General features: G+C 44.1%; 2 protein-coding genes across 3 annotated transcripts; both read left to right on the top strand.

The window, feature by feature from the left end:
* Positions 1–1492: 1492 nt before the first annotated feature.
* tcf20 (transcription factor 20) lies at positions 1493–16728 on the top strand. Of its 2 annotated transcripts, none has more exons than XM_084926630.1 (6): positions 1493–2070; positions 4026–12467; positions 12718–12811; positions 12947–12996; positions 13183–13283; positions 15243–16728. In XM_084926630.1, the coding sequence occupies exons 2-5, from the start codon at positions 5256–5258 to the stop codon at positions 13240–13242; spliced, it is 7416 nt and encodes a 2471-aa protein (XP_084782756.1). In that variant the 5' UTR covers positions 1493–2070; positions 4026–5255; the 3' UTR covers positions 13243–13283; positions 15243–16728. The 2 variants fall into 2 exon arrangements, with proteins under 2 accessions (XP_084782756.1, XP_084782755.1); XM_084926629.1 differs by having other exon boundaries at positions 1494–2070; positions 12947–13010.
* Positions 16729–20879: 4151 nt separating this feature from the next.
* On the top strand, positions 20880–26881 carry gsg1 (germ cell associated 1). Its single transcript, XM_084926634.1, has 5 exons — positions 20880–21192; positions 24491–24538; positions 24640–24804; positions 24910–25021; positions 25868–26881. The coding sequence occupies exons 1-5, from the start codon at positions 20895–20897 to the stop codon at positions 26346–26348; spliced, it is 1104 nt and encodes a 367-aa protein (XP_084782760.1). The 5' UTR covers positions 20880–20894; the 3' UTR covers positions 26349–26881.
* The last annotated feature ends 223 nt before the right edge of the window (positions 26882–27104 follow it).

Below are 27104 nucleotides of genomic sequence, written 5' to 3'. Positions count from 1 at the left end.
GTTAATACAGGTTATGTGGGTATAACATTTTAATGCTAGGGGGTTTGGCTTATTCATATAAGTGTATTCAGTACCGGTTGCTTTCTTTACAGCTGTGCCTTTGACACTCGTCTGTACGAGATTTAGTGACCTTGTACATGATGGAAAGAGTCTGTGTGCATCCCAGCAGGCGCTCGTGTTGATTGGATAGGCCTGGCTAGGCTGACTTGCCAGCCCAGAGTATGAGCCCTTTATGTCGCCTCTCAGCTCTTTCAGTTCGACTTGGTGGCGATACAACTACACAACTGTTCGCGAGCGATTCGTGCTTGAACATTTTTCTTTTACCAGCAAACAACAGTGTCTGCATGAAATCGTTCATAGAAGGGAAAACACACACACACACACACACACACACACAGAAATGTAGATACGTAGCCTTAAAAATTATCCACAGTTAAGGCTCTGTGATGCAGTTGCTATGGCAACTATGATAGAAATAGACGTGTATCTGCAAGGGAATGAAATGTATTGAACTGCTGGTTAGAAAAAGAGAGGTTTTACCGTGGTGATTGGCAGGTTAAATGAGTGGCTGCATGCGGATGTGCACGCTTGTGTGCAAACGGTGTGCTTGTGAGTTTCAGACTGGAGTTTTGGGATTGTGTTGTGTTTTGCCAGTATGTGCGTGTGTGTGTTTCGATGCATGTGGTGAAAGGAAGAGAGAGAATAAAGAGAGCTGCACACACACACACACACACACGCACGCACAGGCAGAATGCGTGTTTGCATGTATGACACACTGCAGTATATTAAAAGTGCAGCACCATGGATGGAGGGCATAGGGCACGTAATTATGATGGCAGGAGAGTGTGAGTGGGTCTGTACTGCACTCAGTGGCCCTGTGTGAGAGCAGAAAAGCTGAGGCACAGACAACACAATAAATTTAATGGGAAAAGGATTGTTTGTAGCACCTACATTGTTGTCCCGGCCATGATGATATTCTGAGTCTGTCCTGTCAAACATTAACCAATGGTTACATATTATTATCATAATGACTTAAGTGGCTTTTCTTTGTGCCAAAACAGGGGAAATACAGCTGCACTGTGTGTGTAATAGATCTGTTTGAGCATTAAGAGACCACTGTGAACTTCGTCCACTGCACTGCAATCTTCCTCTAATACAGGTGCACCTCTTTGCTCACAAATTGCCTTTCATTTGTTGCCTTCTTCATTAACCTACCATTCCATCCAGCCCCGTCTCCTCTTCATGTTGCCTTTGTAGCCATGGTGCCTTCATCAGGCTAATTCACTTTCACTTGAGATGAAATAAGAACAAAGGGGCAGAGGCAACATACTCAGACACACATGCAAAATTTGTCTTTTGCTATATTAGGATAGTCTTGGATTTGATTGTAGACATAGGTAAAAATCAATGAAATAGCAAAAGCTTGAGAGAGGGAGGCAGGGAGGGAGGGATGTGATGGAGAGAGATGAGGGAGGGGGTGCAGGAATATGAGTGTGTATGCATTTTTAAGGCGGTCTTTCTGTTGCAAGAAGAAGGGGAAAAAAAACAGTAGTCCAACAGGAAAACGAATGAGTCGAGCTACTGATGAAGGCATGCAAATGCAATTTAGTGACGGAAACTGACGTCTGAAAGCTTCGCGTGCTGATGGAGGCTCGTGCGAGGGCAATGTGTTTAATTTTACTTCGAGATAGGTGGAATCACCTAAGCGGTGTGTGAAAGAGGGGGAGAGAGAGAGAGCGAGAGGCGAGGGAACAAGAGGGGAGGGGGCGGGGGTGTATGGACCTCGCTGGTTACGGGACCCACAGGCACCCCGATTGTGCTCCGCTCTCATCATTTTTTGGAGGTGAGGACAAAAGAAAAAAGGGGGGATCGGAAGAAAGGCCCGGGATCTAAGTGTCGTGACGGGGCCCCCGACTTCGCCGCCGCTGGTCGGGGTTGTCTGGACTCAAAAGCGCTGAGGGAAAAGCGGCGGAGGAGTCGACTCTAGACTGGGGTTTCCTGCCACAGCAGCGGGATTGTCACAAAACAGCCTTTCACTCTTCGAGGGGCCTTGTATTGCTACGTTTTCAGGTATCTACAATGTGTTAGCTAGCCTGTCTCTGAGTGACTTGCCTCTCCCTGGCAAACGTTAGCTCTGTTTATTCAAGAAAAATATCTGGCTGCGTGACGGCAATTTTTTCTGATGCAGTGCCCACACCAGGTCTCTTATTTATGCTAGCTAACCCATTTACTCACAGCCCCACTGAATAATGTGAGGGGGGAACATCTGCACCTAATCACTTCTCTTTTTGTGGCTAAACGCTGCTTGGCTGCCCCTGTTCCTTTAGCCTGCTGTAACTACTCTTTTGTGCAGGGTCTTAAATGCAAGAAACGCAAATTAGCTGCCTTGCTACAATGCTAACTAGAGGTTCTAGCTTAGCTAGCTCTCAACATATGCGGCTAGCTTACAATTTTAATATGCAGCATTTGAGGTATTGTTGCTAACGCTAACCTAAAGGAGCTAAAAAGAAAAAAAGAGGCAGCACTACAAGGCTAATTGTAATGCGTATACCTTGCTACTGGCTAATATAGCCACTAAGGTTGTGGTGCAAACGCCTGTGTTTTGTTGATGGCAGTCTGAGACGACAAATTGTCCAGATAAAACGGAGCTAGCGTTTGTTAATTATCTGCAAAAACATTGCGTCTGCGTATCAATTAGGCAGCCATGCAGCTGATTGACTTGCTGACAGACTGCACTGAGCCAGTTTTTATTATTGCTGCTGCTGCACTGCTCTCTGTGTTATGAATGCTGCCGCCTGGTCGTGCTCGGCGAGCTGCTTTGATTAATTAATAATCTGTCCATAACCTAACCGTGAGCTCACAGAAGGATGGAAACCAAGTGTCTCCACCTAACTTTAGCTGTTGCTCTGCATCGCCGGTGTACCTTAACTGTGACCCTCGGAGCATTTGATCAGACCTGTTTGATGGTGCTGTGTGGTTTGACTGAGTCCGATTGACACGGTGTGATCGGTTTGTTTTGCAACCTCACATGGTCCCTGCTCATTGTCATGTTTTGCTTGCAGCTTCTAGTGATGCCCAATAATGTTGCTCAGTTAAAGTCTCTACAATGGGAGAAGCCACCCAAAGTTGTTTTAGGGCCATTAACAATTTTACAGTGTATTAGAGACATACAATTGAGGCTTATGTCACACATGACAATTAAAGGCACTAACCCCATAAAGGTGGCATCATCCCTTTAATTATCACCCATAACAAATTAAATCCTTTAAAAACAAGTTAAGCACATTAAGGTTAATGGTCTCCTTTTCTCATTTTAAAAAGAGGACAGATGGACTGCTTCTGTCTTGACTCCACAGGGTTGGTTGTTTACCTGTGAGGATGAGTATTTTGTTGCCTCACTCAGAGACTGTTGATTACCCTCCTTTCAGCCACCAAGCCTGTTTATCAGTCACAAGAGACGCCTTAAGCATGCATTGTTAAAGTGTGGACCAAAGTAAAAGCTGTACTCGCAGAGAATGATAAAAGAGAAGCGATGATACGAGACCAGAAAGCCTTTTAAGTAGAGAAGACAGAAGTTGAATGAGATTGCTTGTGCAACATTAAGTCAGGTTTAGATTATTGCCCTTTTTTGCAAATGCATTTGCAATAGTGCAGCGTAATATTTATGCGGCTGACTGGAAAATAAAGTGCACTTATGAGAAATGCTGAGATAATATGTGACCCCAGATCAATCATTTGAAAATAAAGTATGAGGGGTTTTTTTGTTAGTGTTACGTATATGTTGTATTTACCACTGAGTCGTTGCAGTTAATTAATTAATAAAGTAATATATGCAATATATAAGTATAAAACTGTCAATTAGCCCAAAATGCATTTTGTTATTGCCCTGTGAGCACAGTCAGTGCACTGCTAGTTATAAATATTTAACTATGACAACAGAGCTTTAGCAGGAGGTATATTTAATAAATGTTGGCGCATTACGTCTGCACGCATTTGATTTATCTTTTCTTTTTTTTCGACAACAGGTTTTTTTCTGGTCAGCAGTTCATGGGAAATGAACACATCTGCATGGAAATACTGAAGAGAAACAGAAAACAGGAGCATGAATTGACTCAACCTGAAGTGGAATAAATGGATTACCCTCCTTTTGGAAAACTGTTGCCATGGAACTAGGTAGAATTAAATGATGGTTGACAGAAAAAAACAAAGGTAAGATGGCTAAGTGCTGAAGACACAGGAAAGCATCAAGATGTGCGGAGGCAAGGAGAGAACGGTCACTATATAGGGATCAAATACTTCTACAGTCCACATGATTGCATGCAGTTGCAAAAAACTAAAAAAGGAAAACGGCATCCAAAAAGGAGAGACCGAGAAAACGAACGCCTGAAAAAGCGTTGGACTCTGTATCCAAGAGCCGATGTGAATATCCATGGAGCGTTCGCCTCTGGGATGATGTTGAGTGAGGGTCTTGATTCAGACCACTTGATTCCATTACTGGAGTTTTTGTCTCACACAGGTGTGAGTCAAGTCCCAGCAGTCTTACACGCTTTGACGAACTGAAGGATTGCCGCGACGGAGCACAATCTCGATGGTTTTAATGAGATATTTTTTTGTTTTTTTGTTTTTTTCCATTTTGCAAGACCGTGTTGGATCGTAACACCGTTTAAACCCAGAAATAACTCTGCCTGCTTGAGCTGTTATTAGTGTGGAGTTCATATGCGTAAAGACATTTAAGGTTGAAAAATTCACATGGTGATGTGGCAATCATCCATATCTTTTGCCTGTTCGGTGCCAAACTGCTTCAGCTTCATGGGAATGACTGCTCATTTTTAATCTTCTTATTTTTTTTGAAGTAGAAAGCTGCTTCACGACATAAATCTTAAAGAAGAATCTGTTTTCTAAGACCCAGCTGTTAAGTGAACATTTTTCCCCCATTGGAAAGTACACGTTCACATTTAAAAAGTACAGTTTTTGCAGTTTGACCTTTTTCCAAAACTGGAGATATCATCCTAAGTTTATCCTCCCGATCCACTGCTGGCACTACAAAAGTGATTATTACAGCTGCAATATATACATATATGTATGTGTGTATGTATTGCTTTACTCTTTGGCGGATTTCAAAAGCATTTCTTTCTTTTCCTGACAGGCCATAGACTCTCTCTTTGTCATTTATTCATACTGTCATAAGCCTTCCAGTTTCTGATCGGAATCATTCCCTGATATAAACACTAACAGATATTTTAGTTTTCTGAACAATGCAGAATTTTCCTAACAGTCCAGTTCCCCCCTCTCTCCCCCCTGGGTTCAGTGGGAGGGGTGGAGGCGTACCTCCCTATCCCCCACAGCCAGCAGAGCCCCAGATATCCCCGAGGATGACAGATGATTATGCAGGGATGCAACAGCAGAGCCTGCACAGAGGCCATCACCACCCAAGTCAAGCCAGCCACATGCTTGTTTACAGTGCTAGAAACAGAGGAGCTGTGGAGCCAACACCAACACAGGGTAACATTCACAGTGGCAGCAGTAATAACCCTTACAGGAAAGAGACCATGGATTACTATTTTCCAGTGGGTGGAAAGGACAGGCACAGAAGGGGAGGTATGGGCTACGGGGCAGGTTTTGGGTACCCCAATATTGATGGACATATACCTCACCAGTACCGGCATCCCGGATCTAGCTCTGCACCGTCATCTGGCCTGATGTCGCCATATCCAGTAGACTATGCCTCTAGTGCTGGTTCAGGAGGAGGTACTGGAGCGTTCTCTCCCTCTCATCAGTATAATATGAGTCAGAACCCTGCAATGCAGCCAGTGCCAGGTTCTCAGATGCAGCACCGCCAGCATGGGCAAACCTTCCCAGCTATCCATCATGGACAGCAGCATAGGAGCTATCCACACTCTGGACATAGAATGACCCATCAGTACCCGCACTACTCTCCCCAGGGTGGCGCATCCACGGGGTCATCAGGAATGTACAGCCCCCCTCCACAGAGATATCTCGACGGGGCTGCCAGCACTGGGTTTGATCCAAAAGTCAACAGTTCTCCCAGTGTCAACTCCAGTTCAAACTCAGTCTCCAGTTCAGTTGCTGCTAACAATGTGGGGCCAATGGAGAATGTTCAACAAAGTTACCATGCTTCAAATTATCCTGGATATTCCCCACAGACACATTCACTTCACAAGCAAGCCACACTACAGCACCGCAACTCGCAGCACAATTTAGGGATAGGTTATGACACACCTCTCAAGATGCAGGGCCAGTCTCCAGGCTCTGTATATGCTAAACATCATCAGGCCTCCAATCCCAGTATACCTCAGCCAGCATCCCAAGAAATAACCAAATCTCCAATGCATCCTAATGCGCAACAAACTCAAATTAACCAAAACTTTAGCCCAATTTCCAATCCCTCTCCAGCTGCATCGGCAGTGCACTCCCCCAGCTGTAGCTCCTCTCCTTCCCCTTTGATGGGTGTCTCAGAGGCACATGGAACCCCCTCAGGTCATGGTCCTTCACATCCTCCTACATCAAACCCTCGTAGCAGCCACGGTCATGGTAGATTACTGCAGACTATGCCTCAGTTAAGTCCCACACCCAACTCTAATAGCAGCATCAGTAGTTGTGGTAGCAGTGGCAGTCATAAACCTCACAGCATGAGTGCAGCCGGAGGGAGCAATCTCCCTCCAACAGGCCGCAGTAAAATGGGGCTAGGCACGGGAATTGGATCCCGAGACGAAGGTTCTTCTGTTTATTCATCCTCTTCAGTTGACAAAATGCAGGATACCGGCTTGAATAGTCTTAATGCCTTGAGCTCACAAGTAGCCAATTTACCAAACACAGTTCAGCACATGGTCCTTACTGACACAGTGCTTTCACCTAAGAAGAAAGAAAGCGGGCAGATGCAACAGGCGATGTATAGCGTGCTCCCATCGCAGCCGAGGAGTCGCAATGCAAGCGCAGCCTCAAGCACCAGCACGGTCAAAGATGGAAGTGCAGCAGGGGCCGGAGATGGAGCCAGCATAGATGTCGGGGTGGATGAAGACTCCTCATTGTTGTCAGTCGAAGGCTCCTCAGGGACCAAGGTGGAGCGAGAGGAGCAGTTTTCTGAGGGGGAACATGGGAGAGTGAGGCAGATGAGCGGTGCAAGCAGTGGATCTGAACCAGCTGGCTCTCACCCTCAGTCACAGAGCCAAAGCCAACCGCAGACTGGACAAACATCAAATGTCAAAGTAGTCACCTCTGATTCATCAAAGGATCCAGTTGCCTCTGAAGCGAAGGCAAATGAAGCTCATATTCCTGCTTCATCGTCATCTCCATCCTTTGTGTATCAGTCATCAGAGACTGGCCCAAGCTCACATCCAATGCCTCCAGTTTCCTCATCCCCCTCATCCACTTCCTCCAGTATTCCCCCTCAGCCAAACTGTGTCCCAGAGTCTGGGGCAGCATACAATGACCGCAGAGGTGGCAATAAGAAGACACTAGAAATTAAAAATGAAGTCATTAAAAACGAAAGCGAAGGTGTAGCTGATAAAACCGTGAAAGGCAGCAGCCAAATGCAGCGGGATGGGGAAGTCGATACACAAAATGGACAGGACAAAGAGAATAGGGTGCACTCCACATCCAGATTACACAGTAACGAGAGGGAAGAAAAGCACACGTCTGAGGAGCAGCAGAACGCCAGTAGTGTTGGAGTGATTGTTTCCGCTCGGTCTGAGGGAAGTCTCACAGAAAAAAGCAAGAATCCCCCGGACAACTGTATAGAAGAGAAACACTCACACTCTTATTTAAGAGAGTCGAGCAGTCATAATGGCGATGAAGGCGTAGACCTCAGTCTGTATTCATCCCATTACCAGAAATCAAACTTCGGACGGCCTCATAATCCTTCCCAGTCTGGCCCGCATAAGTATGGCTACCCTGAATCAACATATGGCTCAGATTTATCCATGAAGAACAAAGGGAGGCCTGGCCCAGTGGGTGTGATGGATTCAAATCCAAGATATTTAGGATACCAACAGTCACAACCTAGTTTCGGACCTGTGCATCAGAAAGATGGTGGTTCTGTAGCAGAGGCCTTGGTGAAGCGAGGCCAGGGATCAGGGGCTAAAGGTCTCGATGAGAATGCACAGCTTCAGCAATTCCCAAGCCTTTTGCAAGAGGTCCTTCAAGGTTACAATTTAGATCGTCGCTATGGGAGACCAGAACAGGCATTTTCTTCACATCTTCAAGTTCATCAGCAATTTCAGTCCAGACACCCATCATATGGCATGGCTGAAGGTATGAGAATGCAGAGTGGAGCAACTGAGGGTTCAGCTCAAATGGGTAGCACTGGAAAACCCCAAAGCCAGCGGCATGGAAGCGAGCCTGATTTTACCACAGAGCCTCAGTCCTCAGTGAAGTCAGAAATGTCAAACGCTAAGATTATGCAAAATGCTGAGAAAACAGAGGTGGGTGTGTCCCAGGGCCATTTACCACAGGCCGAGTCTCAGCAAGCAGCAACAAAACACATAAACTTAGCAGACTACTCTCTACCACCGAGAAAAGCCTTATCTAATGTCTCCACTCCATCCTCTGCTGTGCAGGAGCTCCTTTTGCAAGAGCCAGAGCCACTAACCGGCAGCGGTGGTCAAACTGAGCCTCAGAAATCATCAGGCTGCATATTAGCCCCATCAGAGCGACGCTCTGTCATCTGTGATGTGTCGCCAAACCGACGCAGCACACCAGAGAGGGACAGAGAGAGCGACAGAGAGAGAGAGCGGGAGAAAAGTCAGAGTGGAGCTTCTGTGATTCAACAGCCATTTTCCTCTCCAGCAGCAGCAGCCAGTGATCTAACTAAAAAGGATACGGGAGAGAAACAAGTAATGAAAATGGAAACTGCATCAAAAGAGACTGGGGTGGAAGCTCCAAATTTGCAAACTGAGCAGCAAGGCAGTGGTGGGGCTAATGAGGCAGACACGGAGTATCATTCCAAGTCGATCCATTCATCAGTTGTAATGAATGCTGACCCCTATAGGCGAAGTAATGTTGATATCCCCCCCTTGCCTTCTCATCCTATGAACACTAATCCTTTAACTTCGCCGTCAAGGCATCAGCCGTACCTTCACGGCGTTGATCTGTCAGCTGGCAGCAGCAGCACATTTCCTGGATATCGATATGGAGATTCAAGAGAGGGCAATATGATGTCACGCAGCAATCCTCATTTTCCCTCCCATCATCCATACCACAGTCTGTCCCCTTCAGCTCAAGCTGCATCTAAGCTTCAAATGTATCCTCACCCTCACGGCCCTCCTCATCACCATGAAATGAGTGACTGGGTAAAAGCGATGAGCAGGCCCACCAAGGAGATGATGATGCAGCCCAGCTTGTCCCCTGGAAGACATAAAGTCAGCCAGTCAGAGCAGAGACAGAGGATGATCTCTCAAACTGACATGCCAAGTGAAACGCACGCTGGCAAACCTTCCCTCCATCATCAAAGCGCCTACTATGACATGAAAATGTGGGAGTCGACACACTCCGGAAGAGAAGGTGTTCGAATGATGGAGGGGGACTACTTCAGAGCGCAGCCTCCTCCTCCTCCTCCCCCACCACCTCCCCCTCTCCTTCCTCCAACTCCTGTTTCACATGGCCCCGTTCTGCCGCAGATGCCTCACGGCCAAAATGCCGCCGAACCTGAGGTCTCCAGAGTAACCACAGAAGAAGCCAAACATCCCTGCCCACCTCCTCCACCCAGCTCCACCAAGTCTCCTGCTGACGTGAATTCCACCCAGCCACAGGTGCAGCATCAGACCAAAGCCGGGGGCTCCGGAGACACAAATCCGCTAATATTACGGAGGAGAGTTCGCTCTTTTATCTCTCCCATTCCCGCCAAAAGGCAACTCCAGGATGTGTCTCAACAGAGGGCCGCCACAAATTCACATCACTCTCCTGGGGCCCAGTCTGAGCCTGGCCATCACAACGAAGATGACTCATCCAGTTCAGATATTCCATGTCCCAGGCTCTCATCCCCTCTGCCAAGAGAGAGCACCTATTCCCAACCTCTGTCTCCATCCAGTGGCAACACTAAGGTTTTGCCTCCCAGAAAAGGACGCGGTTTGAAACTGGAGGCAATAGTGCAGAAAATCACACCAAATATTAAAAAGCCAGCAGGCCATGCTGACGATGAGTCAAATCATTACCCAGGCTTCTCTCACTCCGAAATACCAACATTTAATGACTCACAGGACCAAGACTTGCCACATTTCCCCAGGGTTCCAGGAGGGGACGATAGTTACATGGATGAAAGTCACTCATTAAACGACATGATTCCCTTTAGAGGGGTCGACGAAACTGGGCCTCTACCTCCGTCAGCTTACCCATGCGATCCCCACCAGACGTCTCAGCCCCTCAAACAACAGGACTTTGACTTTGGATTAGGTGCTGCTGTGGCATCGGCATCTGGCGACAAGGAGGATTTCGCTTTGCTTGGACCACTGCCTCCTCCTCCACCTCTTCCTCGCCCGGTTCAGGGTTCCCCACCTCCATCTTCGTCTGCCCTGTCAGACATTCAGCATTTCACCAACACGTACCAGCAGCTTGAGACGAGGAGGGGAGAGCAGTCTGCCGCTAACCTTCTTCGACAGAAACTTCAAGAATCTGGCATGGGATTTGATGATTATCCTGGCAGCGACTACTATGGCACCACTCCACCCCATCACGGCCAGGCTCAAGGGCACATGCTCAACAGGCAGCATCAGATGTCCTCCGGTAGGTCCAGTCTGTCACCACAAGATTCAAAGCCGCTAGAGAGTGTTGTGCCTAAAGGCTATTTCCCATCTGGCAAGAAAAAAGGCAGGCCTGTTGGGAGTGTGAATAAACAAAAACGGGCCCAAAACCAAGTCCAAACACAAGCCAGCGCTCAGTCTCAAGTCCAAACACAGAATGCAACTTTGAGCGCTCCTCCAGCACCGCCCATTCCAGCTACAGCTGCTCCCACAACTCCACCAACAATGCAGACTACCAACAGCAGCAGCACAACAACAACAACAACAACAACCACAACAGCCCCGCCAGCGCCCCCTCTGCCAGACAGTAAAACCACTCCTCCACTGGCCCCACCTGTGTTAACCCAGGTAGTGAAGGTGGACGTCGAGAGCGAGGACACCCAGCCGGAGATCGAGGTCAAACCTGTGCGGCGAAGACGCAGAGGCGTCAAAGATGAAGACGAGCCCCTGGAAGCAAGAGGGCGGCAGAGGAGGAGGCGACGAGGAGCGGTAGCGGCAACGCCCTCAGTGGCCAAAGACGATCCAGATACACCTTTAGGCGCAAATAGAGCTTTTGCGGATCCTAACAGAAAGGGCTTGTTTGTTCCCCACATACACGTGGAGAAAAAAGTACCAGAGATTGGGGCGGTGTGCACCATTGTGAACGCTGAGGAGGACAAGATGAAAGGAGAGCGCAGCGCAGTTGGAGGGAAAGCTGGTGGGAGTGGAATTGAATGCCTCCTGACCTCGGCTCTTTCCTCCCAGTTATCTAGGAGAGACAGAGAATCAGAGAAACGGGAGACGGACGAGGTGGAAACTACACTTCAGTCAGGAAAAGCACTTCCTTCATCTGGCTATGTTGTTTCAGGCCCTGTGATTATGGAGACCAATCACTCCGGCCGCCTGCTGTGTTGCCTGTGTCAGAAATGGGCAAATTACAAACACCTCGGAGATCTCTACGGGCCTTTCTACCCAGCTGAATATGCTGCAAAGCTCCCCAAGAATCAGCCCCAGGTCAGGCAATGTCAGGCAACCACAGGCACAAACAAAACAGGACCAAATTCAGACGTGAGCTCAAACCCTTTGACTACAATCCAAGACACACAAACACAAGATGCTCAGTTTACCAAGCCCTCATCTGAGAGCGACTATGCCTTCAATCTGGATTCAAACCCTGCTTCTCTTAACACTACAGTCAGAACTGCTTCTCCAGCTGGGAGGGAGGAAATGATGACGCATGTGGCTGACAAGCACAGTAATGCTGCCTCTTCTTCTTCCTCTTCCTCCTCCTCCTCCTCGTCCGCTGCCATTAAAACATCTCTAACCTGGGATATGAATCTGGATATCAGACCTATCCCTGAGCTTAAGAGAGAGCCAGACCTTGAAACCGACCAGCAGCAGCCGCCGAAACAGCAGCCTGCAGATGAAGCTCAGCAGCGACCTCAGCACAGAAAGCTGACCTCGCATCCCCGTTTTAAAAGGAGACACAAGTCGAGTGAGGATTCCCCCAGAATGGTGCCAGCCAACAGTAAGGCCTCCCTGCCGTTCCAGCCCCCTCCACCGGCCTTGGATTCCCTGGGACCCTTGGCACAGCTGGCACAGCTGCCTCAGATGCCCATGGATCCAGAGGAGCTGTGGGTCCATGAAGGATGTATAGTGTGGACCAGTGGAGTGTACCTTGTCAATGGGAGACTGTATGGCCTGCAGGAAGCACTAGATGGCGCCAGAGAAACAGTGAGTTGTACATGTATTTTTGGGGTGGGGTGGAGGGGGGAATTACAAATTTATGCTTTTTATTTAAATTTATGTAGGTTTCACTGCTTAATAAAAGCACACGTATACGTGCATGTTGATAAGACACCCAGTACTGCAGTGGGTCATGTACTATACAGTATATCAAGTGTGCTTGCTCATCAGTTTTTTCAGATTGTATCTGTCTTTCTGTATCTGATGGTTTTTATGTATTTATATCATCTTTTCTCAGTCCTGCTCATACTGTGAGATGGTTGGCTCAACCCTGGGCTGCTACAGTAAAGGCTGTACACTTCGCTACCACTACTTATGTGCTATTGAAGCAGGTGAGTGTCTGCATTACTACACAAGTGCACTGGAAATAGTAAAATGATGTGAAAGTCTGTTGTTGGATTTAAAAAAAAAGAAAAAAGTCTATGGCAGTGTCCTTAGAGTCTTGAAATTCTCTGTCTGTTTGCCAGATTGCTCTCTGAATGAAGATAACTTCTCGCTGCGGTGTCCGAAGCACAAGGTAAAGAAGGAAAGGTTCGTTTTCTTTTTGTAATTCAGTGCGATATCTTACTTTTCACGTCCAAATCGGTGCCTGAACCCTTCGTTTCTTTCAGGATCTTCAGTCTTCTTTAATTCACACTTTTGTCTCGTCCTGTTTTTTTGTTTTTTGTTTTTTGTTTTTTTCCCCCCTCTTCCCTTCTTTCAGTTTACCCAGAGCATCCGGCCTGCCAAGTCAGTGTACCTGGAGCAGTCAGAGAGAGGCTGAGAGAAACAGGGAGGAGGAAGAGACGCAGGAGTCTGGGAGCTGTAAGTTTACAGTTGTATATGTAAGATACAGTAGTGTGCAAAAGTCTTGAGCTATGGTAAAATGATAAATGGATGCAATGCAATACAGTCCGACCACTTTTATTCTTCTTCTATTCAAAGCTTTTCTTTGGACGATGGTCGCCTTTTCTCTGTTCTTTTGATTTATTTCCTTCTTTCTTTGTTCCATTTCCTAAAGGACAAACTGCACACCACCCTGAGTTTATGACTAATACCTCATCACCTTGTTGATGTTTCGAAATACTTTTGCACAGATTCCACTTTTTAGCAACAGGCTGCTAGTAACGGAGTGCCCAAAGATACATTTTAAAAATTGCCTGAATGTCTGAATGGTTCATAGGTCAGTGTTAAGTGCCTTAAACACACACAAAAAAAAATTTGTCTGAGTAATCAGGCACAAGAACTGCACTGAATATGAGTAAATAAAACCAGCCAATGCTCAAGAACACTTTAAAAAATTAGTCTGTCTCCTTAAACGCAAAATTCAAAGAAAATACAGCGATACTGTTTACTTTTCTTAAAATGATTTTCATCCTTTCAAACGTTGTCAGATCTCATCCAAAACCATTTACATGTTTACTTATTTCTTTAAAAATACCCTTTAACCCTTTAAGACCGGTCTTTGCAAAAATTGCATAAAAAGCACTTGCAGCAGCAAAAACATAATATTCTAGAAACACGCTTTGCCGATCTGATCAGCTGTTTGTAATACTTCCTGCGTTGGAAAAGGACGTCAGCGCGAACTATTGCATGTCCGCCATTACCTGCCCGAAACCGGACGTGACGCCATTTTTGCGAAAAATGTAGGTTTCTTTTTTTAACCTCCAGGGCCTTATAAGCCTATGCTGGTGTTTTTAAAAGTCATGTTTGACTTTATGCTTTTCTGTATAGTTTCTGGGATGCTTAGAAATCAAATTGCACTGCTTTAAATAGTTTATTTTGATGCACATGCTGGGTTTTTTTTGTTTTTTTTTTGCAAATTTGCATTATAATATTTATTTTCGTTTTTCCTGCAGTATATAAAAATTGGTGTATCTCAAAAATAAAACTATTAAGACGCTCAAAATGAATTTCCTGTTGTTGGAAACTATTTTGTGCAACTTTTTTGTATTTACATTTTTGAGGGATAAGCCTCTTAAATTTCTCTAACTAGAAATATATGTAAAAACAAAAACGATTTTCAATTTTTTTTGTAGTTTATTGCACTTTTTTGCAATTTGTGTAGTTACTATGCGCTTAATGCAGACATATTATTAAAGTTAGGGCTATAATGGTTGTATTGATGTATAGCAACTTGAAATGCTGCCAGAAATGGCACTACAGCATGTAAGAATATAAAGATAAGCTCTGGCTCTTGATTCTATGCTAGATCTTAAAGGGTCAAACCTCGTAGTTGTCACATTGTGAGCTTGTGTGCTAGGAGCAGTCATCTATATGTAATCATGTAGAAGTGGGTGTTGGTGTATAATGTTACGTTGTCTCGCAACCAGCTCCAGTGTGAAAGCCTGCCTCAACAAAGGGCTTCAGTTACCACATAGAAACGTTCAAACACATGCTGCATTTTATTTTTGTTTAATTATTAAAAGATGTGGAGACACTTTTGTCTCATTAATGGATGGATTTGTTGCCTCTGGCTCGTTTATACCTTCTCTGTTCATTTAAATTCCAAAAAGCAACACAGCAGCCACTCTTTGTTGGCAGGTTTCTTCGAGTAGCATTGAGGGGAAAAAAATCATGTAGCTCTCGCACTCCTCCTCCTCACCTCACCTTAGTGGCTGTACTTGTGCCTGTCGCTGCCTCCCCCTCACTTCCAATCCAGCCTGTCCTCATGGAAACTGATGCCTCTCGTCTCTGTTTTGTACAACGCTGCTGGCATGCTAAGGTTTTTCGAAACTGCAACGTATCCTCTTTGCTTCATTATGCCTTTTTTTTCTCTCCTAGGTTAGTTTGGGATAGAAGACCGAGCAATGTGAAAAAGACTGGCCTGTCATCAGCGGCTGAGGACAACAAAAGGGAATGTACAATTTCTCACCAAGATTCAGCATTATTTACATTTAAGACAATGGAGGGAGAAAAATCATTTTTTTAGGAGAATTGTTGCTCTTTACTTAAAAGCCGGAAAAAATAAAAAAAACAACAACAAAAAAAAACCCCATGGACATGCAACACAGGGGCATGGAGCTACAAGAAAAGGACTACAAAGATGGAAGTGGAATGAGATAAAACATCAAGACTGACAGAGGAACTAAAGGAACTCTGCTATAAAGAACAAAAGAAACAACCTTCCTCTCTAGGCTTACTTTAATTTTCCAGTGACACCCTTAAAGTGTTTAACTCATGCTTATCATCATCATCTGTATTTTCTCATGTTTTTCTTTTGTTTGCTTTGACATATTGGGAGCAAATTGGGTGATAAACCCAAGAAAGGAGAGAACTTTGTATCCTCTCACAATTAGTATTTTACCTTTTATGATATTAGGATGATCAGTTATTATTTTAGTCCTCATTATTTTGTAACCTCATCAGTATTTACTCATGGAAATGAAATGGATGTATCTCATTTTATATTCAGTCTACGCATTAATTGGATTTTTTTTCCTCATTCCTGGAGAGGGGGGAGCCAGAGTGATGTTGTCTGTAATGTCAGGGTCATGTTTGCCACAAAGACATTATTGCCTTGGAGAACGGACATCTGTTGCCTTTCTAAAGTCGTGTATGAGTGAGCAATTGAGTGCGTGTGGAAAAACTGAAAAAAAGAAAAAATGCTGACTTCTGGGTCTTTGATTCCATTTTTTGGTCCTTTTGAAAAGTGTTCTTATTTTTCATCACCGGGGTTTTTACGGTACAGATAGTATTCACGAAAAATGATGGACACAGTCTTATTTTTCAAGTACAAAAAGTTCATAATGTGCAAAGAGAAGGACAGACGCTCGTAAGAGGAGCAGATAACACTATGGACTAAAGCGTGTCTGCCATCTTTAACCACGCCGGCTGGGAAAAGGTGAAGGACGGGACACTGAAGAGGTTTTATCGGTGTGGAACTGCGTACTGGATGCACGCGTTTGTAAGACGTTCGTGCAAAGTTACGTTCGACTGACAGACGTCAGACATTTTTGGAAGCGAACTTTGGAGAGGGTGTCATATGAACGAGGGCGAGCCTAACCAAGTACTTTTGAATGGTTTCAAACTTCTGTGACACGGCAGCATTCTAATCGGGAGATGCAAAATCCATTCAAAAGAAGCATTGCCATAAAAATTTAAAAGTGAGTCGTACATGGTGTTGTCTTTATCATTTTTTATTGTTATTCTTGTAAAAAAAAAAAAAAAAAAAAGGTCAAGCTGAAAGACAGTTACACTATCAAAACCATGCTGTATTAGAAACCTGTCAATATGTATATGAATTATGAATACACTTAAAAATGCTTCACGTATGTTCCTCTTCTTATGCCTGAAATATTTGTTTTCGCATCTGTTCCTCTGGGAAACCCGCCTGTTTCAAGTTCGTCTAACATGGTTATCCCCCGGTTTTTCTCTCTGCTTTTATTACAAATCAGCCGTTCTATCTCTTTTATGTTCTCAGTGAGTTCTTGGAAAATAACCACATTAGTTGTAGTCATTTCTGTACACATGCACACTTCCTTTCTTGTTTCTTCTTGACTTTGGTTGACTGTGAAGTTTAGCGCCATACTGATGTAATCAGACAGGTTTTAGAAGATGTCTCAAATGGTTTGGGACTAATTTCTAACACCAGCAGTTGCTGGACATGGAGACTGGTCAAAAAGGGGGAAAACATGTGAACCATTGTGTGCTTTAATACGACTCTCCTGAACTCTGGGTCGAAGTCCATTCTTCTAATGCATGTTTTTTCATAGTAATTAAGCTATTCCCCACCTCATACCCTGTAGATAAGAGCGCTTTCACTCAGGGACACCACTCCCATCAAGATGGAAATGTTCAAATAAAGCAAGAAAAAAAAACCCTTGCTATAACATTACAAAATTACCAGGTGCCCTCAGTGTAGGGGTGGAGTATTCATGACAGTTCTAAGTATGCTAATCAAAGGGTGGTTTTTTTTTAAAAATGTTTTTCAAGAGTATTGAAGTATTGCTATGAATTTTTGGCTGGTATTATTTTCAATTTCAATTCAATTCAATTCAATTTTATTTATATAGCGCCAAATCACAACAAAAGTCGCCTCAAGGCGCTTCATAGATACCTGAGAGTTAAGGTTTTCCTTCTTTCATAAAGGTTAGTCTAGTGTATCCTCTGTTAAAGGAGGTATTAAAGGAAAGCACCTTACCTTAGTATGTAGAGAACTCCACCGGCTGTTTTATGGTTGCCACAGATACTTGCAGGTCACTCAGCTCATGTAGAACCTTCTTAAGCAAACTGACTGTCCAACCACACTGCGTGGCATGTCAGTTACCTGCTTTGTATGAAGTGCACCAGTGTTGAATCGTATGCATTCGTCATTTAGGTTTTTCTTATGCGACTAAAATAGTTAAAATACCTAACACTGGGGAAAGAGTTGAAGGTTAAAATGGTTTATATGAGATGGAAATATTGAGTGAAGTGGGTAATACTGGGTTGCTAGATAAATGGGACACATTTGCTAAAAGTGGTGATAATAACAATGGTTATTTTACACAAAAAACATCAAAGCCCAAATACCTCTGTGAATTAAGCTGAAAAAGCACAGACATGCAACACAGTGGACTGGAGCTAGCTTTAGCTATGCTTTAGTTATAATTACATAAGCTAAAGTAATTCAAGTACAACATGGTGAAATAGCATGATCTAACAATAATGGCTAACATACCTAACAGCAGCTAAAGGATAAATGGTCAACGTAGTTAAGCATACATTACAACATAATGAATAAAATAGCGTACAATAGCTAAAGGATAAGTGGTTCAGATTTGATATAAAATGGTTAAAAAAAATAGCTGAAATAGTTAATATTACCTAAAAACAATGGGTAAGATATCTCACATTAGCTAAAGGCTAGCAATTGAAATATTAAGCATTAAAAATAATTGATAACTGAAGTGCTTTAATACTAAAAGTGACAATTTAGCAAATAAATAGAATTAACTGACTAAAGGCTAAAAGAAATGCAGCAGTTAGCTTAAACAAAAATGGTGATACTTGAGGATAAGTGTGGGCCTTGTACTGTCATCAAGCCCAGGTTATCTTTCTGTTATCTGGTTTCACTCACCTCAACATGAACGTGGTTATCGACTGAGAAAGTGAAGCCAGAGTTTTCCCAGTCTAGCTCCAAGGGCACAAAAGAGCCGTCTTTGGCAGCGTTGTTGTCACATTCTGTAATATAAAGAGTGACATTAGTAATTTGAGCTATGGAGGTGTTAATTGACAGCTTTCATGTCATTGCAGTATTTTTCAGGGATGGCTGTTGCTCGGCACGTGGATGGGAAAACACCACATTAACAGCAGAGCAGGAAACTAGATGTGTAACTATTTATTTATTTACTTCTAAATATGTTCTAGAGAGTTTCCTCATCAGCCGGTCGGCCTCCTCGCAGATCTTTGCGCTCTTGCTCCTTCATCTGTTGTCGTAAGGCCTCATCCATGATGCTGCCAGTATCACCCAACTACTCCTCCCCCCTCCTCCTCCTTGGCCTGGAAGGAGACGGTCAGAGAAACAAACTGACTCCCATCCCATATACGTGTACTGCACATGCTGCATGTCTGAGCATGCAATAAAGGTGGGTGTCTGTGGGTGGGCTGCACCTCCCTCTTGTGTCTGCACTTTAAGGTATTCTGGGTGCATTCTTTCATGCATCTCTCTTATCTGTAGTTTATCTCGATCTTTCACCTCATCCTGCAACAGCTTCTCCTCCAGCTGCTTCTGGATCTGCTCACCAATCCTCTGCCTTAGTCTGATATAACAAACATGAGGTGACAATTCTTCTAATTTACATCCACTGACTTCAGCAGCATGATGATTGCAAAGTGATCTTATGGCAAAGCTCATAAATCCTTTCGGTCTCCAACCTATTGATTCTCCTGCGTATCTTGTTTGACTCTGCTGAGCTCTCTAAACGAGCTGAGGTTGCCACACACACATACTAGAGTAGTTCATGTGAATGTACACCAGACCTATATTAAAAAAAATAAAAAAAGGCTTTTCTCATTCACATGTCCAGGAGCTGCTTCCTGCCAAGTGCTGGGCCTTGACCTCCATCTCCCTCAGGCCGTTCTGGGTTCTGAATAAATCAATTTAGTATATTTTAGTTTCCTCTGCTGTTTAGTTTTCTGTATGAGGAATAAATAAAAGATTTAAGAGGTTACTGTGGTGTTATTAATCTAGAAGTCAGTGTCAGTGATGATATTTGTAATGGCTTCGCTAGTGTTACTGCTGTAAAATGTGTTTTTCTTTTCCATCATGTGGATGTCTGGGCACGTGAGTGTTTCCTCCCATATTGCAACCTGGCACCAGGATGCAATATGGGAAGAATGCAAGCCTGAAGAGGCAGTGTGATGTTTTCAGCAGTGTTCTGCTATTAAACCTTTGCACACCTTCAGGGGTGTAGTGGACCCACTATAGCCAATCACAGTGGAGTAGCCACGTCTTACAATCAGAGAGTTATGGTGCACACATATAGTACTGGGTAGCACTATAGCCCCTGTCAATTTTTCTCCACTGTTTTCAAGGTCATTTTTGATTTCTACATGAACAGAGCGCTGCTTGCACTTACAGGCTGGAAAGTGTTGAAGGAGGGTGAAGATGAGAGGCAAGAGAGATGAATGAAATAGATCAAAATGAGTCTAGGAACCAAAATAAAAACAGATGGAACAGAGTTGTCTGTTTTGGATTTATAAGGATGGATTAAAGAGGAGGAGTGTGTGCTTGTGTGTGTGATGCTCACAGTTGTGTCTGACTGCCGGGGTCGGATCATAAAGACTGACAGACACACTGCTCGCAGAGGTCAGTGTGACGGCCAAAATCCTCCATCACTCTCAATATCTCATGAGGAGTGAGAGGGAGAGCAGAGCTGTGAGGGGAGCCAGGTTTCTCTTTCACCTTCCACACTCACTCGATGATGCGACTGAGGACAAAGTGAGGGAGGCTGAAGCAGGTGAGTGCGCTTTAATTCACCGCTTGACACAAAGTGCTCAGACGTATTAGTTTGAGCATCTGTCTCCCGGAGAGCTTCCATAGCGACAGCTATTTTCACCCGTTTTCCTCCTCTGATTTGGCTGTCTGTCTTCCCACCAATTACCAGCAGTGTGTGATTTTCTGTCACAGTCTTTTTATTCTTTAAATGTGATTAGTAATGTAAAACCAATCAGGCCCCCTTCACTCTCTCTTTTAAATGCCTCACTAATCTGAGGCAGTTGGGTAGAGCTGCTTCTCCTTGGAAACTAATAACAGGCTGCTGGTATTTTTAGTGGCATACAGGAGTTATACCTGACGTCAAGCAAATTAACAGATTCCCTTATGAAGCATTTCATTTACATTGCAAGGGTTTTTTTTAAACTTGCTGTTTAAATCGAGTCAAACACGTCTCAGTATCGTGTCTCATTCCCTGTTTCTCCTCCATCAGCCCAAGCCCTCATTTAAACCCTCGCATGATGGCATTCGTGCAGCGGATGCGCTCCCCTTGCCTCTCCTTTGTCCAGACATTTTTGTCTCTCCTCCTGAGCACCACGGCCCTCATGTCCTCCTACTGGTGCGTGGGTAAGCAGAAGGTGCCCAAACCGCTGTGTTCGCCCACCAAGCAGACCAAATGCATCCCCATTCCCGGCGTCTCCAACTCCTCCAGGATTCAGTTCTTCTGGGAGACCGGCGACGACCGCTTTGTCTTCCCCAACTTTCACACCGGACTGTTCATCATCTGTGAGGAGAACATCTACATAGATGAGTGGGGTGAGAGAAAAGAGGGGAGTGGGTAGAAATGTGACAAGCCTAGAATATTGTGATTGATTTCTGTTGTGTAAAGTAAAAACAAAAGTCAAACAGAAGTCCTTACTGACCACAATGGAGAGTCAAAGGACAAAGTTGCTCAGTTTCTTACAAAAGCCCAGACGTGGCACTGCTGACCGTGAAGGGGATTAACAGGAATAGGCACTAATGAATGAGAGAGCACTGGATTTGGACAAAGAAGCTAAAAATAAGCACCGATGCTCCTCTCTAATTTATCTGGTGATGCTTGTAACATTCAATCAGTATCACCGGAAGGTTTTTTATAAGCACGCCCTGATCATACTTGATGATTAAACTGCGTGGTGAGTAGAGGATACTCCCAAGGTTAGCCAAACATCTGCCCAGAAACAGGAAGCGAAAGGAATCCTTAGTCCAGCATTAGACACCGAAATGGGTCACAGGAAGAGAGGAAATGCAAGGTGGTAATGTGAAGTGAGGACTCAGGTGTGTTTGTACGTGTGCGATTGTGACTGTATTTGGGTGGGCGCTCAGCACAAAGAGGATTATCATCGGTGTTTATGTTCTGCTAGCCGAGATTTAGACTTCAACAGCATGACTCAATTATGGATTAAAACCCAGAGAGAGAAAGATTGATAGGATTCACAAACATCGACCGGGTATTCACCGTCTCATTTGCAGCTGATCTGCAGCAGATTTGAAGGATGATTATCAATATTTACGTTAAGCCCCTTCAAAAATTCAACTGACATATATGGTTAATTAAGTAAAACTCCACATTACAATACACGAGCTGTGCATGCACCCTAATCTCCAGCTAAGTGTTGAGAGAGAAAAGGCTTTCTCCTAGCAGCCCATCCAAACAAGCCGTACTTGTTCAGTTATTTTCTAATCATGCTAACTGGGGCCTGTAGAGTCTGAGATAGAGCACTTTGGGGGGTTTTCAATTTCTTTGAGCGTTGGATGATCTGAGCCCACTCCTTGGAGAGGCGTGTGGCTCAGGAGGTAGATCAGGTCAATATGAAGGTGCAACCTTCATATTAATGGTAAATGGCCTGTATTTATATAGCGCTTTACTAGTCCCTAAGGACCCCAAAGCGCTTTACACATCCAGTCACACACCCATTCACACACTGGTGATGGTAAGCTACATTGTAGCCACAGCCACCCTGGGGTGCACTGACAGAGGCGAGGCTGCCGGACACTGGCGCCACCGGACCCTCTGACCACCACCAGTAGGCAACGGGTGAAGTGTCTTGCCCAAGGACACAACGACCGAGACTGTCCAAGCCGGGGCTCGAACCACCAACCTTCCGATTACAAAGCGAACTCCCAACTCTTGAGCCACGATCGCCTCATTAGATTAGTCATCTACTAATTTGTGGTTCGATTCCTGACTCCTTCAGTCTGCATACCAAAGTATGTGTGGGCAAGATAATGAACTCTGAGTTGCTCCTATTAGTATTAACGTGTGTGTGTGTGTGTGTGTGTGTGTGAATATTAGACAGACAGCGCTTAGTTTAAAAAGGGGTTGCAGTTAGGGCTGTCACCTCACAGCAGGGCTCAAATCCACAATCTCGCCCAGGCCTTTTCTGTGTGGAGCATGTTCTCCCAGTGTCTGTGTTGACGTTGAATGGTTTACTGTCTGTGTTAGCCCTGTGACCCTGTGGTAGCTGGGATAGACTCTTGGGTCCCTTCTGTCTTCAGATTGTTTAGAAATGACCTTATAACCCAGATTGATGGGCAGTAACTTCTCTAAGATCATTGATGTCTTTCCTCCTCATCATTGTATTAACACACCTGACTGCTCCAGACCAGCAGTCCTCCAAAACTGCTTTTACAGAGGTGCTCACACTCACTGATGATCGGTTAATCAAGTGCGTTTGATTACCATTCTCTACTCTCTTAATTCCAATGAAATCAGTAAGGAAGGCTTTAGCCTTAGTTTTGGTTTAATAAATAATATCAGTGTAATAAGTCACGTGTTTTTACAACCTCCTACGGATGTGAGGATGCTGTTTTCTTATAATTATGTCCTGACACATAACACCGTACACAGCAAAATCTCCAGTGTTAAATTAACACTAGAGAGTGTCTATATGGGTCCACACCTCTGAGTGTTAAATACAACACTGTTGAGTGTTAAATTAACACTTTTGACAGTGTTATATGTTTAAAAGTAACCTAGTCAGTTTTGAAGATTAACAATGGCTAACACTGAGCAGTGCTGATTTTCTAACACTGGAAAATAACTCAAAATGTTAGAAATATTCCAGTGTTAGAAAATCAGCACTGCTCAGTGTTAGCCATTGTTAATCTTCAAAACTGACTAGGTTACTTTTAAACATATAACACTGTCAAAAGTGTTAATTTAACACTCAACAGTGTTGTATTTAACACTCAGAGGTGTGGACCCATATAGACACTCTCTAGTGTTAATTTAACACTGGAGATTTTGCTGTGTAGAATAGAAAGAGTTTGCACTTTCTTTTTTACACGACTGAAATTCAAAAATAATTCAAAGCAAGTGCGGCGCGGTGTCCTTGGGAGCTCTGAGCACCAATCCAAAGATAAAAATCAAACAAAGCAAATGAAGAAAACCTATAACAACACAGAGGGGAGCGCAGAGTGATGAAGGCCACGAGCACGCGGCTGTGTGTGTTCATTACTGTGTTTTTCTTAATGCACGTTGCACATGCGTGTTCAAGTTAGTGAAAATCTGTTCCTCATTTCTCCCCCTTTATTTGCATCTGTTTTTCTTAAGTCTCCGTATGCTGTACTTTCAGGGCCACCTCGGTGTAGAGCCATATGGTACTCTAATTATTTCAGCTGCCATGTAAACAATTAGATAAACAGGCTACAAAGAGGCTTAACCCACTACTGGCACACGTTGCTACTGTTTTTAACGCACGGCCCGTTTGATTGGTGGAAACAAAATGCGGCAATATTGAAATGAATCTAATCTAATCTAATCTAATCTAATCTAATGTTATAAAAATGGAAAACACAACAGTCTCAATGTGTGACCCTGTAGCCACAATCTTTCGAGATCTGAGCTAATCGTTTAATCTCCTATCACCAGGTTAACTCGGGCCACTACAGCACTCATGCAAACGGTCATCTTAAATCTGGTTTCTCACACAGTAATTCGATTGCAGTGTTTATTTACACTGAGAGTAATTACGCAGGGGCTGGCGGATTTTGGGGAGAGACAATGCTGCAATGGGTCTTACATAAAACATTTCCAGAGCAAACTCTTCTCATGTTTTCTTCTGATTTCTAGAGGAAAAGTGTCGAGGCTTTTACACACTCCCCCCAGGATCTGAAAAAGGTAAAGTTTTGCGGTTTCTCCCGCAGTGTCGTTTGAAATCCGTTCCCTCATCTGTCTCTGCTCTCTCAGCCTCTCCTCCTCCTTCTCCTCCTCCTTTACAGCAATGCTTTGGCTGTCGCTGTCAATGGAGCTCGTGAATATCGGTCTGCTGTTAATCAGCTGCATACTGCTGTCCGTGCAGCTGTGTATCAGGGCCTGGTTTCCCTCTACGCAGCACTGGGGCCAGCTGCTCAATGCTTTTGCAGCTGTCTTCACAGTCCTGGGAGGTACAATATTTAGATGCATAGTCAAATCAGAGTGACTTCTGTTAACACCGTAGAAACACCGACAGAGTGACCAGGTTGGCACATTTCCTCGTTTTGTCCTCTCAGGTCTGCTCGGGATGGTCGGTCACATGATGTTCATGCAGGTGTTTCAGACCACTGCCTCGATGGGACCAGAAGACTTCAAGCCACATAGTTACGGGTACTCCTGGGCATTCTAGTGAGTTCTTTAACCATTTATATTACGTATGAAATGTAGAAAATCACAGTGGTTCAGCCCAATTAGTTGTTCCCTCTCTGACTCAGACCATACTGGTATGATGATAATCTATTCCTCATGTCTATTGCTAAGTGCTTGTCTGACTGACTAAAATTCTTGTTTTGGGGATGAAAACAGGAGAATAAACATTCTTTTCCTGGCTCTTATGTGAATCAGACCAATTTTTTCCACACCAAATTCCTTGAGCTGTTTGTGTGGGATTCTTTGTGGGACCTCTCAATCAGCTGGGGATCAAGTCCCTCCAGCTCGTCACGCTACTGAAGTGCCCTCAAATCATTAGCCCACTTAAAATGACAGTTTTACAACTCTCAGCTTCTGGAAATAAGTTCTTCTGCAAACACACAGTTGCTTGATGCGTTTTAGAGGCACAGTGCTGTGCAAAAGTCTTGAGTCATCCCTCATTTCTTTATATATATTTTTTAGGAAATAGGTGCATCAATTTATTGCAACACATTCCAACATACATAGGATACAATATGTGTATATTCTATGTAGAAATACAATATGGCAAACTCCTGTGTCATTTTTTAAGGACATGACTTTCAGATACTGTTTATCTGCTTTAGGCCTGCCAATTCTTCTTTTCCACTTGTCCAGTATAAATAGTATAAAAGTCAGAGTTTCTGAGTTTTCCCTTTAAGTCCAACTTCCAAGTTGAAGTTAACAATCCAAGATGGTAGTAGGGAACCAAAAAGCTACTCGGAATAATATTACTACTTGTGAAAAAAAAAACGTTGTGAAACGTTTGTGATGCCGTTTCTGTTTCTCCTCCTCTGCCTCCAACAGTGTGGCCTGGCTTGGCTTCACCATCTGCATGGCTGCAGGTGTCTCCACCCTGAACAACTATACCAAAAAGGTCCTGATGGTGGGTCCCAGGCGTGCCTCCGACCTCAACCCCTGCAGCTTTAACTTTATGGGACTCCTGCCACCTGCTCCTTACTACACACCACCAAATCCTGCCTCCAACCTCACCTGTCCCCTGTCTCCTCCTCGGATCTCCCACTTGTCTCCCTACTATGCCCCCCCTTCGGAAACACTGCCGCCCTCCGCCCCCACTCCAAGGCTCACGCACTCCCATTCACTTCCTATCTCAATTTCTAACTCCTTCCCTCCTCCCCCCTCTCACCCTGCACCTGGATCACCTTTTCACCGTCTGTCCCTGCCCTCACCATCTCCCTCACCTACACCACCCGTCTCTTACCACACGACCCTCCCAAGACACCAGGAGAATCATTACGAGCCAGAAGAGGACTACAGCCCCCTCTGAGGACCTACACCTCTCTTAGAAATGCTGTGTGCTGGGAATATTAAACTTTATAGAACATGGTCCCAAAATCCCTCCATTTATCAGTTTGAGGTCCTGCACCCATAGGTAGGTAATAATCACATTTACACAATGTTAGAAAACACAAGTTCTGTACTTAACATGTAATATTAACTTTTTCTGCTTGTTGTAAATAAATGCAAACACAGTTTTGCATTCTCCTGTTTGTTGTGGAGGAATTTTGGCCCACTTCTTTATAACGTCTGTGAGCACATGGGGATAATTTTGTGTTAATACACAGAGGCAGTTAAAGATATACTTAGTTTTTCCTCTCTCTTTACTTCCTTCTAAACCCATTCATGTTACTAATGGACGTCATCTGTTGTGAGATGTTGCCGTGTTTCTTCATAAGTGTGTGAATGTGAGAGTGAATGAATAGTGGAATTGTAAAGCGCTTTGGGTGCCTAGAAAAGCGCTATATAAATGCAATCCATTATTATTATTATAAGATTACACAACTTTTTTGTATTTATTAATTTATTTATTCAGAATATTTGAATATTTGTAAAATAAACATTTTTTTTTAGAAAATAATAAAATTTTAACATTTGATGTGTTTCCTTTGGACTGCTTTTGTTAGAAAATAACATTTTAGTGATTCATAAACCAGTGTATTCATTTGTTATTTACAATCTGCAATGTCTGTTATTTAAATGAAGAACATGTGGATAAGGACTGAGCATAATACAGAAGCTCCTC

The sequence above is a fragment of the Perissodus microlepis genome, chromosome 4, assembly GCF_051167445.1.
Source record: "Perissodus microlepis isolate ML-2025 ecotype Zambia chromosome 4, ASM5116744v1, whole genome shotgun sequence".
Classification (NCBI taxonomy): Eukaryota; Metazoa; Chordata; class Actinopteri; order Cichliformes; family Cichlidae; genus Perissodus; species Perissodus microlepis.
This window is presented reverse-complemented; position numbering and strand designations above follow the sequence as displayed.